Below are 21,660 nucleotides of genomic sequence, written 5' to 3' on the forward strand. Positions count from 1 at the left end.
TATAAAAGCAATTTGTGTGTAGGTTTGATTATTGTAAGTAGAAAGAAAATTCTTAAATTCTAAGCATGCGTTTTGTCTGACATAGATCACCAATCAAGCAACAAAGCTTGAAAGAGTGAATTTTCGTGAATTTTCGAGTGGTTTATAAAAAAGTATTTACTTACGCATTGAAAACTTTAAATATTTACTCACATTTTTAATGTCATATTGTCTTTTAACAGACTGAAGTCTTTTTGAAGTTCATTTGACACTTTTGGGTCAATTTCTTAGATCTGTGGCATTGTTACTTAAAAAGAGCTGTCTACAAATACATTTTGTTAACGAGGTATGACTTCTTTAAGTAAAAAGGAGAAGGGCCTCATATACTGTTGGTCTTTGCCTGGGGCATTAAAATGAGTAAAACTGCCCTGAGTATGTCAAACACCCACTACTGCTCCATTTAAAAGCTTCATTCTGTTGCTTTTTACTCTAACAGCTGATGCTTTTTTCAAAACCAGAGCAGGAGACAAAAAGTAAAAGGCTTAAAAAAATGACATTATGTTAATAATCGACTTCCTGTGTCAGGATTAATGGAATACAACTGTCAGACACATTGGATTGGATTGTTGGGGGAAATTACACATCTATACTCTGCAAACAAACACCAACATTAGTGCTGGGCAACAGACAAAAACCAACAACTCATGCATTCTAACGTCCCCACAGCCCCCTCTAGTGGACACTTGAACAAACTACACAGAGGAAGTAGAGAATAGTGTACAAGCCAGGCTATATTACAGTTACTCTTGATTGCTTTGACATGCCTAATAAAACTGGGATCCACTCAGTTTTCATCATCGCTGTCTCAGCAGAGAACAAGTCACCTCTTGTCAATGTGTTAACCGCTTCTCATTGAATTGACACTTTTCTATGGAGCCCGGTAAGGGACGTAGAAGAGATTTATTTAAAAAAATAAAATAAATCCCGACTGACTAAATCGTGGGCACGAGATAGTAACTCAGGGTCCGAGATAATCAGCGGTTTAAAGTAGAATGCCCGTTTACAATGCGTATTACGGTAAAGCTGACGGGCGCTTTATGATGCGTTTAAGTACACCTCAAATCACACCAACAGTACTGTACAGGCGTATTGTACTAAAAATGATTCATGGTGCGTTCAAGTACACCTCAGTTACAAGCATAAATCACCCCAACAGTACTGTACAGGCGTATTGTACCAAAAATTCATCGAAAATCAAATTGTTTTCAGCTAGCTAACACATTTTTGTTCTACAGGCCCTCAGGTACCTGTATGCCAATTTTCAACTACATTCTCTGTAACACACAGAGGTACATGGGAGGCTGTAGAACAAGAATGTGGTGGAGTTTTCTGAAAACAATTTGATTTTCGATACATTTTTGGTACGATACGCCTGTACAGTACTGTTGGCGGGATTTGGGTTTGAGGTGTACTTGAACACACCATTCAAGCTCCTGTCGGCTTCTGACGGCTTTACTGTAATACGCAATGTAAATGAGCATTCTAATTTAAACCGCCGATTATCTCGGACCCCGAGTAAATTATCTCGGGCCCTGAGTTACAATCTTGTGGCATTCAAGCAGTCAAAACTCCATTGCTTTTGCTATGGTAACCAAACAGAAAGCATTTGTTTCCTAACATTAGAAACTACTTACAACAGTGTGAAATCACTGAAGCACCTGTTTGGCAATCATTCTGCAGGCTTTAAAAGGTGTAGCTCTGTGTTGTTCTAAGGCAGATGAGAGGTAGAGGTAGAGGGGTCCGAGGATTGAGTCTGTTGTGAGGTGGAGGCTCAGGTTTCTGATGAAATTTGGGCTACTGTTATTGATCACGTTAATAATCATGGCCTTTCACATCCAACATGTTCTAAAAAGAAAGCTGTCACATCCATTATCCAAATTTTTCGACAGGAAAATAGATGATGTTGCTGTACAGTATATACAGAAATATCTTCAGTGATACACTCTATGCAATTGTTTCCTCATTCCCACGTGTATTCTTTATTGTTTGTTCTTTCTTAATTCCTTATACACTAACATATTTTATTTTGGTTTACATGTAATTTGTGTAACTAGTACAGTGGAAGTATGTATTCATATAGTGGGAGGAGCTTAATTAGAGTTGTCAAAATAATATAAGAATCGAGTAACTACAAAATAAAAAAAAATATAAGAATCGCAATAACAATAATACAGTAGTAGTACAATTAGATAGGGATATGATATTCATAGTGAAAGTAGTAATAGTAATAATAGTAATGGTTATAATAATAATAATAATAGTAATATAAGGTTATTATTGACACTAAAACATTTTGCAAATATATCTCGAGTCACTGTCTTCATACAAAACTACGGTACGTCAGTTAAGTCAACTATTCATCAGCATGCATGGCTATGCTGTACGCCCCCTCGACCAACAGAGAAAGTTGGTCACACCAGTGCCACCACTGGATAAGTTTGTGTAGAGCCCTGATAATAATAAAGACGATACGGATATAATATTAATAGCGAAAGTAGTAATAGGAATATTAGTAATGGTTATAATAATAATAATAATAATAATAATAGCAATAAAAGTAATATAATAAGAATCTAGTAACAAAAATTTGATAAAAAACAATAATAAACAATATTAAATAATGATAAGGTAATATGATGATAATATAGCAATGCTAATAATACAATGAAAATAAATATGATGATATGGCAATGCTAATAAGAATACCAGTAACTATAATAAAAATAATAATAAAAAAGAATATAAGAATAGCAATATCATTAAACACAGTAGTAGTAAAATTATACACTAATGCACACACACACACACACACAGATGTTTCTTGCATTATAGTATACTAGTACAGTGCCCGTCAGAAGTATGTATTCATATAGTGGGACCTTAAGTAGAGTTGTCAATTATGGGCATAATAATAATGACATACTCTGTAGCATTATAAAGGGGTATATTTGCAGATGCAAAATAAAATAGCATGTGCAAGTTCCGTGGTTTAATTCTACTAGTACAGTGCCTGTCAGAAGTTCATGTGGTAGCCGAAGTACAGTTGTCAATTATGGTCAAATGAGAATATGTTTGAAGGTTGGATGTACGAAGATGTGTACATACTCTGTACTATGTAGTGTTATAAAGGGGTATATTTGTGGGTGGAAAGTAAAATAGCGTGTGCGATTTCCCTGATTTCTTTTTACGGGACATGCGCATGATAAATGTGTTTGCTGTTTTTTTATACTCATTTTTATATATTTTTTTGTTTGATGTATTTTTCTGTAATGTATGTTTTTGGAGTCATTATGTGTATTTTTGTATCTTTCTGTTGCCTTTTTGTGCATTTTTTGTATAATTATTGTTTTTTGTTGCCATTGCAGTGTGATTGTAGAGTCATTTTGTGTATTTTTGTATCTTTTTTGGTGTAGTTTTGTGAATTTTTGTATAAATATTTTGTTTTGTGTATTTTGAGTCATTATCATATGTTTGTTGTTGTTTGGAGTATTTTTGTGTGTTTTTGGAGCCTTTTGTATATTTTTATGCATTTCTGTTGTCATGTTGTGAACTTTATGTATAAATATTGTTTTGTTTTTTGTTTTCTTTTACTCAATTAGTATATTTTTTATTATAAATACTGTGTGTGTGTCTGCATCCAGCTCCTCCGTGCGTTATCTTTCACATACACACGCACGCCTTGCACACAGTCCATCGCAGGTTGTTAAGAGAGACACGGAAGTACCACGAAAAATAAACGTTTTGCAACACCAAAGTCACAACTCTCTCTCTAAACGGCTCTGTGTGTGAGTTCAGTATTTTCATCCCGCACACACATCAGCCATGTGTGTGTGTGTATACATTGTAGCTGCGAGCATCTTTCTCATCACATAGAATAATATAAGAAAAAACACTCACCGTTGTACAGAACAAACAATAATCATAGTGGAGTTGTTTTGTGGACCCATCCTCTCACAAAAACGTAAAATTCCTGTTTGAAGAAGCAGAATGTTGGCGATATGGTCGCCTAATGACCGTCAGCACAGCCACCGCCCACAGTCATGAGACGAAGGAGGAAGTGAAGTCCGTGACCCAAGATTTAAAGGAAGTTTGGAATCACGGGAATAATATTAAATAACCATGAAATATTAACTTAAATGACTTTTAGCAGTACAAAAACATTTTTAATACTGACCTTTTTTTTTTTTTAACCCAAACAAACTGCGACACAGTGACGTCATGAACCCGGAACCGAAATTTGCGCGCTCAATACCGCACTCTTACAGAGGGAGCCGTAATCTTAAAATTAACGTTTTGACCATTTTGCTTCACCAAATTACTCCAAAAGAACAGATGCACACACTCGGGGTATTTGGAAGCCGTTGACTAAGTTTCAGGTCGAACTCACGCCGCGTCTGGGAGATATTTGCTCCACACACACGCACGCACACACACAGACCTTTCTGTCTTTTATAGATAGACTAGTACTAGATGTATTTTTCTGTAATGTATGTTTTTGGAGTCATTATGCGTATTTTTGTATCTTTCTGTTGTCTTTTTGTGCATTTTTTGTATAATTATTGTTTTTTGTTGCCTTTGCAGTGTGATTGTGGAATCTTTTTGTGTATTTTTGTATCTTTTTTAGTGTAGTTTTGTGCATTTCTGTTGTCATGTTGTGTATTTTTTGTGTAAATATTTAGTTTTGTTATTTTGTGTATGTGTCAGTTTCATATTTTTGTTGTTGTTTGGTGTATTTTTCTGTAATGTATGTTTTTTGGAGTCATATTGTGTGTTTTTGGAGCCTTCTTGTATATTTTTGTGTATTTCTGTTGTTGTTTTGTGTACTTTTTGTATAAATATTGTTTAGTTTTTAGTTTTATTTTACTAATTTAGTATATTTTTATTATACGTAAATACTGTGTGTGTGTGTGTATGTGTGTCAGCCATCTCCTCCGTGCGCTATCACACATAACTTCTTGCACATAATCCGTCGCAGGTTGTTAAGAGAGACACGGTAACTACAGTACGCCAGTTAAGTCAACTATTCATCAGCATGTATGTCTATACTGTACAACCCCTCGACTACCAGAGAAAGTTTGTCACACCAGTGCCACCACTGGATACATTTGTGTAGAGCCCTGATAATAATAAATATGTTGCTAGGGATATAATATTAATAGTGAAAGTAGTAATAGTAATACAAGTAATGTTGTAATATTAATGTTAATAATTGCAATAACAAAATAATATAATAATGCACTAAAAACAATAATAATATGCAATATTAAATAATTATAAGGTAATATAATGATAATATAGCAATTCTAATAATACAATGAGAATGCCAGTAACTATAATAAAAACATATATTAATAATGAAAAAGAATATAATGGTAATTATAAGAATAGCAAACTTTAATACAATAGTAGTACAATTATATAATAACAATAACAAAATAATATAATGAAAATCCAGTAACTATAATACAATAAAAACAATAACAACATAAAATAATAAGGTAGTAGCAATTATGATAATACAATGAGAATACCAGTAACTATAAGATAAAAGAATAATACAAAAAAAGAATAATATAAGAATAGCAATAACAATAATACGGTAGTAGTACGATTAGATAAAGATAATATAATAGTGTGTGTGTGTGTGTGTGTGTGTGTGTGTGTGTGTGTGTGTGTGTGTGTGTGTGTGTGTGTGTGTGTGTGTGTGTGTGTGTGTGTGTGTGTGTGTGTGTGTGTGTGTGTGTGTGTGTGAAAAATAAACGTTTTGCAACACCAAAGTCGCAACTCTCTCTCAACGTTCACCATGTTCATCCTGATGTAATGCACGCACGAACACGCATCAGATGTGTGTGTTTGTTTACATTGTAGCTGCTAGCATCTTTCTTAGCAAGAATATAAGAAGAAACACTCACCGTTGCGCAGAACAAACAATAATCATAGTGGACCCATCCGCTCACAAAAACGTTACATTCCTCTGTCTGAGGAATCAGAATGTTAGCGATAAGGTCGGCTATCGACCTTTTGGGTTTTTTTTACTGTTTTATAATTTTCTTGTTTGGTGTATTATTCTGTAATGTAGGCTTTTTGGAGTCATAATGTGTATTTTCGTATCTTTTTTGGTGTAGTTTTGTGCATTTCTGTTGTCATGTTGTGTATTTTTTTAAATATTTAGTTTTGTTATTTTGTGTATGTGTCATTTTCATATTTTTGTTGTTGTTTGGTGTATTTTTCTGTCATGTATGTTTTTTGGAGTCATATTGTGTGTTTATGGAGCCTTCTTGTATATTTTTGTGTATTTCTGTTGTTGTTTTGTGTACTTTTAGTATAAATATTGTTGTTTTTTTTTGTTTAATTTTTCTCATTTAGTATATTTTTTTATTATAAATACTCTATGTGTGTGTGTTCCTGTGAACTGCTTGAGATGCTGATAACCAAACTTCATAGCCATTGCAGCGCCAATCAGAAAAGTAAAAAAAACAGCACAAAACAAAATGCAAAGCTCCAAACTACACGATTGAATAAGTAAATTAAAGTATTATCTACAATTCGGCTGTCTTTTTAAAAAAACTAAAATCATTGTTTACCTTCGAACCGAGTGGTCAGAGCTTAGCTTCCATGCGCGGCACCACAGCAGTTTTTTAGATGGAGTATGGAACACACACACACACCTTTCTTGCATTATAGATCGATGTTTTGGCATGGTTTGAGCCTGTGTGTTAACTGTGGAGTTTGAGTTGACGGCTCCGTCAAAGCAATCAAGGTCCAAAGTGTTCTGAGTGGACAGTGAATCTTCTCTCTTTCTCTTGGCCCTGTAAAAGACATTTAGAAATCCAGGAGTGTGATGTTGAATTTCAGCCAATCAGAGATCTTTCTACAAAGATGTGTCCTCCATGTGCTTTTTTAGGCGTTACTGTTGGCTGCTTGAGTGAAGTCAAGCCATTCACAAACCACTGATAGTAAAAGTGCAATGGCGGACGTTCCAGCAGAAGTCCCCATCGCTGCATTAGACACAACAGTTACATGGCAAAGCAAGCAGTGAAAGGCAGACCGAGGTGGAGAAGCAACAGTCTAAAGATGCAAGGTTTGCCCCACTTACTGGTTTTTCGGGGTGTAACACTGGTGTCAGAGGGAAAGTTCGAACAGACAGGATACATCACGTGTAAACCCAAGAGAAGAATATTCAAGGTGAAGAGACGCATTACATTTTACAGTCTGGAAGCAGAGTGGTGGTTGTCGCTCTGCCCTGAGCGGCAGGTGCAGAGTAGGTTGTGATTTATTAACGGAAACAGGCGTGGAACATGTGTGCACCCTCTGTTATAAATCTGAAAGTGTTTTTGCACATTCACTCCCTGGTTTTTAGTGTATGCCAGCTGACAGTTTTATGAATGAGGTCCCAGCTCTTCAGCAATTCTTCCTCGTGCTCTGATCACCCTGTTCCCAACCCTGCACCGCTCTCTGGTTCTTCTTTCCTTGGATCTTCCCACAGTACCTCTGCTAGTACGGATTTCCTGGTTACGACCCCCGCTTCGTCTCTCAACCTCTGCCTCTCAGATCATCTCACTGTACCTCTGCACGATTGGACTGACTTCCCTGGAACTGAACCTTGCTGTTTACCTGATTCATTCTTCCACGACTATGTCTTGTATTGATTTCACCAACACGTCATGGATTAAACATTTGAACTCTAAAGCCAGCACTGTCTCTGCATCTGGGTCCAGACTTGTTCCTCTTTCACAACAAATACAGGATCATTTTTGCGGATCCAGTCAGGGGAGCAGTGGAGTCCTAATGTGAAAAGTAAAGTATTGCAGATTGGCCTGACTGAGTGTGTCCAGAGATGTACGTATTTAAAGTATACAGTATATACATTTATATTATTAAGCTCTGCCATAAAAATTGCATGATTGTGAAGGATGTGACCTAGTCCACGCTCATACGCAGAACGGATCATGTTTCCTGTACGGATCGTGTATTCTCCATCCTACAAGCAAAGTTGACATGTGCTAGTTTTTAATAGAAGGGGTGGGCCAACAGTGGTGGTTTGTGGCATAAGAAGCCACCAAAAAAATCACAAACCAACATTCTTAACCAAAGGGTTATCATAACCAAAAAAGTTTGATTATGATAGCAGGATTTTAACCTATAGACGGCAGTCACTGTTACATTTTTACAACAAAATATGCCAAGTTGACTAAATTCTCAAGCGTTGGACTAGGATCATTCAACAACACTACTTCATACATACATTGTTTTCAGCAGAAAAAAAGTGGTTTGGGGGTTTAGTTACTCTGGCCTGTGACCCCTCAAGTCAAATCTTGCTATTTTGATGACACCATAGTTATGCATAGCTCTCTGTGTCAACGCAGACCCCTACGCCATAACCCCACATGCACCACCCAAAAATCCTGACTACACGTCACAGCGATGCAGACCGCAAGGGCTGTAATTGGTTCGCTCCAAACCTCATCCCCGGTCATTGCATTTACCAATCGACAGTGACATTTTTCTAGTTTTTGAACAAACGTGTTATAGGATTTTATTATTCTCTCAGGACAGTTTGAATTTTTTTTTTTTATCAATCTGAATAATACTTGATGTTGTGATTCTCGTGGGCCAAATGATCAACTGGACAAGTTCAAATGTGTCAAATGCTATTCTTTTAAGGTTATTATTCCTTCCAGTTTATGTTAAAAACTGGTCTTTTTGTTCAAGTTGAGTTATTTAATCAAACTTTCAAATCCTTCATAGAAACTAACATCTGATGATGAGGACGATAAACAACAATGACATTAAAAGACATTTGCAGTGATAGTACCACATTTAAAGCAAAAAATGAAGATTTATGTCCACTCATCCCCTGAATTTTAAATACGACTTCGTTCTTATGTACTGCATATCATGACAGAGCCACCCTTTGTCCCTTCTCTGTCTTTGAATTTTAAGCACAACATAGGGAGAATTTTTATTGAGTCAAATCCTAGAAAAAAGATTTAAATTAAGTAAAAGGTGATGGATTTGAAAAAAAAATATTAACATAAAAAATACCAATTGTTCCTACTTAAAGGGCAGAAAGTACCACTGTGCAAAAACAGAGCCTGACAACTCATGCCAGTTTAAAATTAAGCTCAAATCACATCATTATTGAAAAAATATTTCTTTCTGTTTATGAACTTTGCATAGCTATGTTCTTTTTCAACAATATTCGCATATTTCTGTTTGCAATTGAGACCTTTGGACATTGACTATGCCTCCTGCAGTCAAAAAGACACACTCGCTTTGGGAAGATGTAGAAGAGACGGAAAGGTACGCTTCACTATAAATCAAGTGCATTCAACATTACGGATTGAGACAATCTGCAATGTGCTTTTTAGTTTATTTGAGTTAATTTGTGGTAAAATGGGAGATTTTAGGGTTGGGCTTTAGAAAATGTATAGAAAGGAAATTGAACCCTGGAATTCTGTCCAACAAAAACCATTCATCTTAAGCAAACAGGGACAGCTTGTGATGGACATCACAGGGACTTTGCAATGACAAACAAAATCCAGATGAAACTTCATGAATATTTTAAGCAGAGGTTTTCATTTTCACATTGGGTTTAAACCCAATGATGAATGGCTAAACTTCAGTGCTGACATTTAAAGTTGTTTCTATTGGAACCTCTTCACACCTTTTACTGTGTGAATGTGAACTGGTTTGGATGAATAACAGATTAAACTCAAGCATACTGAGCACACACGTTAAAAAAACATATTTGGCTGCTTCCTTTTACTTACGTTCAATGTCGTGCTGCCCTGAGACTCGGCTTCCGCCTTGGTCCAGCTGTTGGTTTTCTCAAGGCCTCGAGTGCTCGCTCTGGACACCCTCCCAGCGATGAACTCCCTCATCTTTGAATGCCTGCTTACTCTTCTTGGCAATCACACAGCCAGAGGAGGATCAGGATGACCAGGCCACAGAGATAACAAACCACACAAAGTTCCACACATTACCTCACCAGATAAGGAAATGGGAGAGAAGAGAGAGGCGGAGAAACAGAGCAGAAAAAAGGCAGGGTTAAATCTTTGGATGGTCAGTGATGCACAAATTATAAAATTATCAACTGATATTTGTGGAACTGAGGCCTCGAAAACGTTGGAAGTACCTCTGAAGAGAATCTAGCTGGTGAAGGGTTATCAGACGGTCTGTTCACACCTTCAGTTTTTTGATACATCTATAGCAAATTTTTTTAAGAAGGCAGAAGAGCATTCCCGTCTGCTTCTTGTCCTTGAAAGGACCGTTCAATCCAGCAAGTGAATGAAGAGCTAAAGTGAAGGGACACTTGCAACATCCATGGCAGACCAACCAGGAGAGGAGTCCGTCTCCTGCTCTGCTGCAGACTCATCGGACTGTGCAGCCTCACTGCATGGACACAGATGGAGCAAGCACAGCACTACTGTGCCCAAGAAATGGGTGAGTTTTGCTAGGATTTCTCTTTTGAAGTGCCAATTTATACATAAAACCATCTTCAAACACAAACTTGGATAATTAGATATGAAATAATTCATTTATTAGTGTTGATAAGCTTCATTACAAAATGAAGGTGATATGACCAGGAACTCTAAACTGGATTTCTCTGTCTGTGTTGCAGACAAGAGCATTGAGGAGTCAGCATTCCCCTGAAAACGCAGCTCGGGAACGAAGTCGTGTTCGAAATCTGCGTCAGGCTTTCCACAGTCTGCAGGTATGTTACAACAACTGAGGTCAACCTCCTCCCATTCGTCCTAACACTGGAAACCCGCTGTCACATTTTCACATTTCTAGTGTTAGCTGTCAGAGGATGTCGAATGTTATCTTTTTAATAGAAACCCTCCATCTGATCGGAATCCAACCTTAAAAAGCTCATAAAAAAAGGGCGCGCTCTGTGAACACAGTGAAAATGTAGAAAGCATTTCCATACAATAATGTCAAATCAACTAGAGATAAAATCAGATGAGATATGATTGACCTTTATTCATCCCACAGTGAGGAAATTAAGTTTGCTACAGCAGCAAGAAGAGAAAAAGAAAACAGCTATTTACACATTGAGAATAAATAAATGAAACATGAATAACAACAATAAAATAATAATTAAATAATACTGTCATTTTTTTAAGATAATAATAAAATTAATACAATATAGAGCATCTATATGTATGTATATACAGTATAATATACTACATTTGTAAGGGAAATTGTAACAAATTTGCCAGAGTAGGATCTGAGTTAGACTTTTTTTCCACTTCTGTGATATGATGTGTTTTACTTTATTGGTAATAATAACGTAGCACTTAACAGTGAATTTCTTCTCTCCCCTATGGAGAATCAAGCAGAAGCCTATTTCCTACTGACTCACAGTGTGACACTTTCATTGTTACGTTTTACAGCTAATTTTTATTTAGTTTTAGTTATAGTCTTTTGAATATAATGCAACATAGTTTTAGTCCGATTTAGTCAGTTCTATTCAAGTTTTAATCAACTAAATGACATTAAGATTTTGGTCGATATAGCGCTAAAATATAAAGTACAATAGATTTGATTATCATTGATCAACCTGATATAGTAAAAAAAAAATTGATGCTGCAACAACCTGGCTCCGTAACTGCTAACCAATCAGTGGTCTAAGACACACGTATGAAGCTTAAGCAATCCATATGGAGTTCAATGAAACAGGCTCTGAAAATGTCCAGATCAGGTGCACTCTTGTGTAAAGATATTCCAACCCAGTAGATGAGTATAAGGAAGCTGCAATGATGCCATTATGCTTCTATTTTGGTGTAAGCCTTTTTTTTTTCTTCTGTCCCTTTTTTTAACACTTCAAATATAGTGATGCACAGAGCAGGATTGAACATGGGAATATTGCTGAGCATATGAATACCTTTTGTATCTAAATAATTGGTATTATGTCTACACGTTTAAAACTTATTTTGTCATCACCTGGAGTTGGTGAGCAGCTGGTTTGGGTTTGTTTTTTCTTTCTGGCACTCTGTAGGGTTCTGCTGGATTCTCTTTCTGTTGTGAGAGTCAGTCCCTTAATTGTGTTTGTCACCTCCTGTCTGGACTGGGATGTATGTCGACCTGCAGTCAGAGGAGGAGAAGGAGGGGTTGGCCTGAACTCACATAGGTAAAGGAAAAGAGAAAAATATGAGCCTGAAGAAGAAAATAAAGGGGACTTAGGAGGAAAGCAACTGTGATGAAGGAGAGAGGGCAGTGAGGAGGAAGACATAGACAGAACAATACAAAATAACATTGTGCGTAGGGATAATACCTGGGTATCCAGTTAAGAGGACTTGGATTTACTGCAGCGATGGATCAAAGGAATAAAACCAGGGAAAACATTTTTGAAGGAGTTCTTCTCCCACACAGAATGTTGGTGGGCTACATGAGGGTTATGCCCCCCCTACATTCAGGTGTTCTAAGTACTAGATATGGATGTGTTGCAACAGTGTGCAGAGGAAGACAGATGGGTCCACACTGTAATGAGGGGTGCAAAGGAGATTTAAAGGGCAGAGTCTGAAGTGAAGAAGAGAGAGTTAAATCTTTTAATGAGATCAGTTACGCAGAAGTAGTAGAAAGAGTTCAGGAGCAAAGAGAAGACAGAGAAGTGGTGGCCTGGTTGTTCTGGTAAAAAGCAGAGAGCAAATTTAGGGTATAAATGTAATTGATTTTGAAAAGTGAGACAGAGACAGAGGAAAGGAAAATTAAGAAGTGAGTGAGTAGGTAGTTAGCATAGCATAGATTGTTCTTTAGATATTTTATAGTAGCCTATCGACTGGGCGTGTCCTAACTGCTGAAGGACCCATAATCAAGGCATTATTTGGAATTCAAGCCATCAGCCTAAACCTTGGAGTTTAGTTACTCCTTAAGTAGTACCCCACCCCCACAAATACAATTAAATATTAAGTATATCACCAAACTTAAATGAATTAATTAAAAGGAACCTGGATCCGCTGTTTGATAAAGTCATAGATGATCTGCGGAGATAGAACAATCTCCCCATCTCACTCCTTGGCAGAATAGCCTCAGTTAAAATGAAAATCTTACCTAAAATAAATTATCTGTTCCCTATGATCCCACTGAAACCACCAACGCAATGGTTCCAAAGATTAGATTCTGCAAATACAAAATTCTATGCGAGGAATAAAACACCTAAAATAAGCCTTTCAACCCTACAAAAAAATAAAAGCGAGGGTGGTTTAGAAGCCACTAATTTCTCAGAGTGAGCAGGCAATGGAGTAGGAAGTGTGTTCAGAGAGCTCCGCACAAAACCTCATTTAAGTCATTTTTATTTGGCGTTTTGATTAAGAGTGAGAAGTTACGGGATCATCTAAGATATTACCACATCATATGAGACGACTATTTCTACGGAATAAGGCAAACAACCTGCGCAAGTACAAATACATGGGCGAGGGCTCTCCAAGTGAGACAGGCCCCGACAAAGCTGCCAAGTATTCCTTTTATTCACCAGTACATAAGACATTCTCTCGAATAGATTACTTTTTTCTTGATAATAATTTCCTTCCACTTGTCACCAAGTGTGAATATCCGGCAATAGTGATCTCAGATCATGCACCATTGTTCATGACTTTAAATATGTCAACCTCGGGCAACAGGTACCGATCATGGAGATTAATACGCTTTTGCTTTCTGATGCAGAGTTTATCAAATTTATCTCAAAAGAAATAGATGAATACTTAATACATAACCGGACCCCAGAGTATCTTCTGGTCTAATTTGGGAATCACTAAAAGCTTGTCTCAGAGGCCAGATCATATCGTATAGCGCTAAATTAAAGAAAACTCAACAAGAGCATGTCAAAAAGATTGAAAGTGACATTTTACAACTCGATGGGGTTTTGGCCCACTCTTTCTCCTCTGAAATATTTAAACAACGCTTAGCTCTTCAGACCAAATTTAATCTGATAACTACAAAACAAACTGAAAACCTTTTAAATAAATCTAGACATAAGGTGTATCAACATGGTGAAAAAATTGGGAACGATTTAGCACATCAATTGCGACAACAACAGGTTGACCAGTCTATTCTTGCAATTAATAATAAACATGGGGCAAAATTTAGAGATTAATAAACGTTTCGGTGAATATTAAACACAACTATATACTTCTGAGTCCACTCCAGTGGGAACAAATTGCAATTCGACTCCTTTTTTAGTAAATTTGGTCTTCCCACCATTGGTGATAGGTCTGCACACGAGTGAGAGAGGCCCTTCTCTAAAAATGACTTTATGAATGCTGTTACCTCTGTGCAACGCGGGAAGGCTCCTGGGCCAGACGGCTTTCCACGTGAGTTTTTAAAGCATTCTCGACACGACTGTTACAAATGTTGCTTTCTGTTTATGATGAGTCCTCGATTTCTGGCACACTCCCGGAGACTATGAGACAGGCTGTTATATCTCTGATCCATAAGAAAGGTAAAAGTAAATTAGAGCTCATATCGGCCCATTTCACTGATAAATGTGGATAGTAAAATCTTCGCCAAGATATTAGTCCGCCGTCTAGAAACCGTTGTACCTTCAGTGGTATCTGATGATCAAACGGGGTTTATTAGAGATCCGTATTCATTTCATAATGTTCGTAGGCTTTTAAACATTCTTCATTTTCCCACTTCATCCAATATACCAGAAGTGGTTCTCTCGTTGGATGCAGAAAAAGCATTCGATCGGGTGGAGTGGGATTACCTTTTCTATACTCTGAAGAGATTTGGATTTATATCTTGGATTCGTACTTTATACTCTTCGCCTGTTGCTGCAGTTTGTACAAATAGTAATCTGTCACATTTCTTTAAACTGGAGCGCGGAACTAGACAAGGCTGCCCCCTGTCTCCCCTATTATTGTCTGTAGTAATTGAACCCCTGGCGGCCGCAGTACGCAATGATGTTTGTATTAGGGGTGTACAAAGAGAAAATTTTGAACATAAATGCAGATGACACATTTCTGTATTTGTCTGAGCCACTTCAAAGCCTTCCAAGGTTACTTAACCTTTTGGATGATTTTGGGGAAATATCGGGCTATAAAGTAAACATGCAGAAGAGTGAGCTTATGCCCATAAATTTTGAAGCACAACAGAATATGTTGCGGTCACTCCCATTTAAACTGAGTAAAGATCAATTCAAAAACCTAGGTGTATGAATAACAAAAAATTACAAACACATTTATAAGACAAATTTTATTCCACTACTAGATTCTATAAAGCAGGATTTTGAACATTGGAATACACAACCATTATCATTAGGGGCAGAATAAATATTGTTAAAATGAATATTTTACCCAAATTTTTAAATCTATTTCAATTAATACCATTATTTTCAACCAAATTGTTTTTTCTCACACATAGACAAGTTAGTCTCATCATTTATATGGAATGGGAAAAGTGCACGCATCTCAAAAAATATTTTGCAACGACACCGGGAACATGGAGGATTCTCACTTCCCAATTTTCAATATTACTATTGGGTATCCAATATCCGCGCAATGCTATATTGGCCTCATACAGTAGTTTTAAATGGTTGATACTTGAGAACATGTCATGCAGCTATACCTCTTTGCATTCTTTGCTGTGTACAAAGTTACCTCTGGCTCAACCTTTTCCACGAATCCAGTTGTTAAACATTTTTTCAAGATCTGGGCTCAATTCAGAAGATGTTTTGGTCTAAATTAGGACATGTTTGTTGAAGGATTGTTTGCCTCATTTCTACAAGTGAAATCGATTTTTCAAATTCATGATTCTCATTTCTTCAGATATCTTCAGCTTCGCAGTTTTGTGTCTGCTTCACTTAATCACTTCCCATCATGACCACCAGACACACTCCTTGAAAACATCTTGCAAACTCCAAAGGACTTGGTAAAATTTATGCTATTATTAATTCCTATGATTTGGAACCATTGGCTCGTGTCAAAGGAAAGTGGGAGGAGGAACTTGCAATTGTAATCCCTGAAGATGTATGGAAATCTGTGATAGATAATATTTATTCTTCTTCAATTTATTTAAGACAGGGTAATTCAATTTAAAATTGTTCACAGATTGCATTGATCAAAAGTGAAACTGACAAAATTTAAACCTGACCTAGATCCCAATTGTGATCGCTGTAAAACTGAACCAGCGACACTATCTCACGTGCTTTGGTTTTGCTCAAAATTGACACACTTTTGGGAATCCATATTCAGATTTCTTTCTGATGTATTTCAGATAAATGTTGAACCGGACACCACAAATTCCAATATTTGGCATTGTACCACAATTTTCGAAATTTAATCAAAAGCAAAAAGATGTGACTGCGTTTACTACACTTATTGCCCGAAGGCTTATACTGTTTAAATGGAAAGACAAATACCCTCCATCTTTTAGAATGTGGTTTGTTAATCTTTTGTATCATCTAACACTGGATAAGATACGATATTCGACAAGAGGTTGTGCCAGTAAGTTTTTCACTCTCTGGCAACCCATCTTGGATCAAATTAAACAGGTGGATCCCTCACTTAATTTATCAGAATGTTGTTGTATTCATATTTCTATTCTATGGGCAACTTTTTTTTAAGGTGCAACAGGGTGGGAGTGTTCTGTGTGAAGGGGGAGGGAGGTTATAATCCAAAAAAAAAGACATTGTTTTTCTTTTCTTCTGTTTTGTATCATGTCTACAATAAAAACACTGAACAAAAAAAAAGAAGCCCCTAATTTCATGCATTATTACTTAGCAAACCAAATATTATATTTAACTGAATGGCTAAAACCAAAAGAATACCATAACACCTGGCTAGAAATAGAACAGTTAGACTGCAAACATATTAAACTCTCTGATCTCCCTTTTATCACTACGACCCTAAAAACGTCACACCTGCTTTAAAAACCCACTGATTGCCTCCACCCTGACTGCGTGGTGGAAAGCCTTAGACATTACCGATGTTCAATTAAAAACTAGCATGTTGTCTCCAATCTGGCACAACCCTGACTTTAGAAATAGAAAAACACTACTCTATCTGAAGACATGGGAAGAAAGTGTAATCACTCTTTTCCAAGACCTCTTAGAAAGTAACAAACTCAGGAAATATAACAATTTAACCCAAACATTCAATATAAATAAAAGTATTTTTTTTACAGTACTTACAAGTAACAGAAACAATCAAGAAAAACAGTCCTGTAGATCCAATTACCTTACAACCTCCAGAACTGGCTATATATATGAAAAAAAAATTCAACAAAATAAAAAAAGCACTCTAGAACACTAGCTCTCATCATTTACCAATCGCAAAATGGGAGGCTGAACTTTCCATCATCATAAACACCAATTTCTGGACAGAAATTTGTTGTAATACTTTTAAGATGACAAAAAACACAAACCTACAGCTAATTCAATACAAGGTCCTCCACAGATGCCACATTACCCAACAGAAAATGTATAATATATGGGTTTCTCCCCAACAGACATCTGTAGTGTGGCGCCGCACTGCACTGTGGTGGGTTGGGGCTGGTGGCCTGGGGCCCGCCGTCCTCTGGGCTGTGCTGGTGTCGGGGGGTGTCTCATGGCGGGGTGGCCCTGCGTGGGCGGCTGATAGCGTCTTTCTCGTCAGAGGGGCTGAGGCTGCCACCTGGACTGCTGGGGAGTGTGGCTGGTGCCTGGCTGCGCCTGGAGGGTGGGGATGCCGCTGTGCACTGTGGGGCTGACATGGTTCGGGGGGTGCCGCGGGGTGGGTCTCCGGCCGTGCTGCTCGGCGCGTCCCTGGGTTCCGTTGTGCCCGTCTGCGCCATCTACTCTATCCGGTGGCCCGCCATGTGGACCTGCCGGGCTCACACCAGACAGGCCTCCTAAATGAACACTTCACTTCACTCCCAGCTGGTCTGGCTCACTCACTTGGTGCTCCACACACCCATACCCAACCCTTGGGGGGCTGGATGGTGGGGCTGGGGGTGGAGGGTGTCGCTGCCTGCGCTACTTAATAGTGGCGCGGGGCGGCATTCCCACCTCAAGTTGCCCTACCAATCCCTCCAATTTTAATCGCACCTCAACACACCACCCCCCGGAGGGTGCGACCAGCACTTCCACCCTCCGGAGCTATTGCACCACTTAAACATATATACACAGAGGTTGGATGGGGAGCACCGCTACTCTCCATCTCCTTTCTTTTAATTGCACCTCATACACATTCACACAGGGGTGTGGGTAAGATCACATATTTGGGCCTGTCGGGTGGAGGCCCGGCCCCTCTGTTGATGGCTGGGCCACCATGTAGAGTACAAATACATCAGGATGGTGCGGTCGGGCATGGCGGGGCAGTGGGTCTCGGGGGGCTTGACGGGGGGTGTTGCTGGGGGCTCTCTTAGCAGGGTCTCTCCGGGCGGTGCCGGCCTGGCGAGGCGGGGGGGTGCCTCTTCCTTTTGGGTGTGGCTTAGTACTTGTCTCGTCTCCTGGTTGCCTTGGGGGCAATAAAGTTAATAAAGTGTTTCTTACCCTTCCTTCTTCAGGTTAGGGCTGGTGATGGTCACAATTAGGCAATAAAATAAATTATTAAATTAAATTATTTTATTTAATTGCAATAACAAAACATGCATTGCTGTCTTAAAAAGAGTGGACTTCTTGTAGTGTTGATCTTTGACAGCATGTGCAGACAAAGGAAAATAAAAAAATAAGTAGCACTTTATACTTAATCATAGTGTACCCCTTAGATCTTAGTTTGTTAAATTCTTGTTGAACCACAAAAATATTGCCTAACTAACCCCGTCCCCAACACATCCAATGATCTGTTGTTTAGTCCATAAAATGATTTCCTTTTAAATCAACATATTTACTGTAGATGGAAATGCTTTCCTCAATTATTTTATGTTCAGTCAAAACTTTATTTTTTAGTGAGGCAAGTTCTGCTCAAACTATATGATTTTAAAGTGTTCAACTTCCAAAAAGGATTTGAATGAATATGAGCTCTGTGCTAATCCTGGGTTGATGTAACTTTGTGTGTTACCTCTCCTGTCTCCAGGCTGCATTGCCCTCAGTACCTCCTGATACAAAGCTCTCCAAGCTGGATGTTCTGCTCCTGGCTACCAACTACATAGCATACCTGACTGAGACCCTGGACCAAGAAAAGACTGAGAACACATTGCCCATCAGACCAGGGCAGGGATACCTTCATCCTGTTAAGGTAAACAAGCACAAACTATAGAAATCTATATCAAGGCCTAGCCCTGATATGCTGTCCATCAAATTTCCCGCTAATTGATATCATCAACAAAACTGTCAATTATCGAGGAAGTAGTTAAAAAGAAAAGGTGAGAGGTCAAACAAATCTTTTGCAAATTGTCACTATGCACGTCATGCATGGCCACAGCGTGCAGATGGTGGTTCAAGAACTTGGGGCAGCGGACATGTGCTTGTTTTGGAGCTGAACTTGTACACCACTTCTGACTTACTCATCACAAAGGCTCCATTAATAACTCTGACTCAAGTCGAGCAAACCATTAAGATGATGCTCTTTTTGTCTCTGCTAACAAATCGTGTAATCACACCACAGTCCCTAGTCCCATCACTTTTGAGACCAAATCCTGCAGAATCAGGAGTATTTTTCCTTACTCCTTCAAGCAAAATCCTTTCGCGATAATGTTTGAATTATTTCAATTTGGATGTTCTTTGACTTTTTAATACCTTAAGCAATGATTGCAGGTATTTCATACTTCTTCAAGGTGTGTGACCTTAATCGAAGTCATCATTATTAGCATGTATGAAATCTGCTATCTGAATATATTAGCCCTGCCTAAGCCAGTAGTCGAAAAGTGAAGTACTCCACTGTTTGTTTGGGGAGTGTCTCATAGTAACACATTTTAAAAGGGCTCTTTTGCACTGAGACAAAGCAATTGATAATACTCTATATAATTGATACTAGATAGAATTGACAAATGGCTAATGACTTTGGACCTAACCCTGACCGGTCTTCCTTGTTCTTTCTTTAGAAATGGCCGATGCGATCACTTCTCTACTGTGGCTGTGTGGGAGAGCTGTTGTCAGTTGTTCCAGTCAATCAGAAGCTACTGATTGGGCAGGACAAGAAGCTTCCTCCTTCCTCTTCTTTAAAATCAGACCAATGAGAAGACTGCTAGCTACATGGAGCATACTGTTTTTCAACACAGTTAACATGTAATCCTGGTTTTGAACTAATGACAAGGAGCAGGTTTTTGAGAGTGTCTTCATGTAATTACACCTATGTATGTGTACACATTCATGCACACATAAGGTCCAGTATACATACATTGAAAAGTAACTGAAACCCAAAGACATTGGTTTTTGATTTTTGGGGAATATTTGTGTCTCCAAAGCACAAAAGAATCTTTGTTTAAACATCTGCTCTTACCTGGGTAGGCTGAACACGTACCTGTATTTTCTGAGTGAAAAATGTATTTCTTTTTTTTTTTTCATTAAAACTGAGGACTTATACGATGGAGCGGTCTATCTGTGGGTTTTTTCTGCCAGTCAGCAGCACCATCTAGTGAGTAAAAATGCAAACGTTGAATAACTTTAAAATGTGACTCACTTTGTGTTTCCAGTCTTTGGAAGTGGTTGGGTTAGATCAGTGTCAAACTCAAGGCCTAGGGGCCAAATCCACCCCTTTGAAGTATCTAATTTATCCCACATGAGAAAGTAAAAATGACAGAAAGAAATAGAATCAATTGTGTAAATTACCAACTATTTCAGTTGTAGATATCTCAGCCCCTCTAAATACACAAATTCAATGAAACAGAATATTTGCAGGGGTTCACAGTTTTCCTGTGATGACATCACGTGATGGCAGTCATTTCTGATTTCTAATTGTTGCAGGAACTCTCAATTTTTCTAAAAATCCTGCATGTCTCATGCTGACAATACAACATTTTTAATACGAAAAAAAAAAAAAATGTTGTCCACCATGCTTTTGATATTGACTCTAGGCACATTTACATACTTGCGGTGCTCTGGGTTTACCCTTTTCAACTCATTAGAGACATCAAGATTAAACAACATAAGACAAATTCTTCCTATTTAAAGTGAAAGATTGTTTACTTTTATCTAGCTAGAAACCTGATAAAAGCCCGTTTACATTACATTTTTCAGAATACTACAGTACCTAGTACAGTATCCCAACCACCTATGTAAGTGTGTTCATGTTTGATTGTTCTCTGGGGTTGTACAAAAAACTCTCTCTTTATTCTCCAAAAATGTAAAGCTGACAAACAGTTAGCGTAGCAGGTTATCAGCAGCTCATTACAGTAAACAATGAGCAAAAAAGCTGTAAATGGACTGAAATGCAGACGTGGAGCAGATCAAAGGAGCAACTTACAGGAATGCAGTGAAAATATGTTTATCATGGGGAATACAACTGGAACCAGACCCCTCCCCCTGCATGCAATGATTGGCACCTTCTGCAGCCAATAGCATACCTTGTCATAAAACAGGCACGCTTTGGCTTAAAAAAAAAAAGTGCCAATATGCAATGCACCGAGCCAATGTGAAGTAGACTAACATCCGGACATTCGATTTAAATCCAATTTGACAAACAACAAATAAAAAGGAATCTTATTTTGTTGTGAAAAAATATTTGCTACTGTTCTGATATTCACCACACTTGTTTCGGA

General features: G+C 38.0%; 1 protein-coding gene across 1 annotated transcript; it reads left to right on the forward strand.

Annotated features, from left to right (window-relative positions):
- The first annotated feature begins 10,130 nt into the window (after positions 1–10,130).
- Positions 10,131–20,139, forward strand: tcf23 (transcription factor 23). The gene is made up of 4 exons (XM_028440287.1): positions 10,131–10,485; positions 10,664–10,756; positions 19,038–19,199; positions 20,005–20,139. Exons 1-4 carry the CDS (start codon positions 10,366–10,368, stop codon positions 20,137–20,139), a joined length of 510 nt encoding a protein of 169 aa, XP_028296088.1. The 5' UTR covers positions 10,131–10,365.
- The last annotated feature ends 1,521 nt before the right edge of the window (positions 20,140–21,660 follow it).

Source organism: Gouania willdenowi, chromosome 24 (assembly GCF_900634775.1).
Source record: "Gouania willdenowi chromosome 24, fGouWil2.1, whole genome shotgun sequence".
Classification (NCBI taxonomy): domain Eukaryota; kingdom Metazoa; phylum Chordata; class Actinopteri; order Blenniiformes; family Gobiesocidae; genus Gouania; species Gouania willdenowi.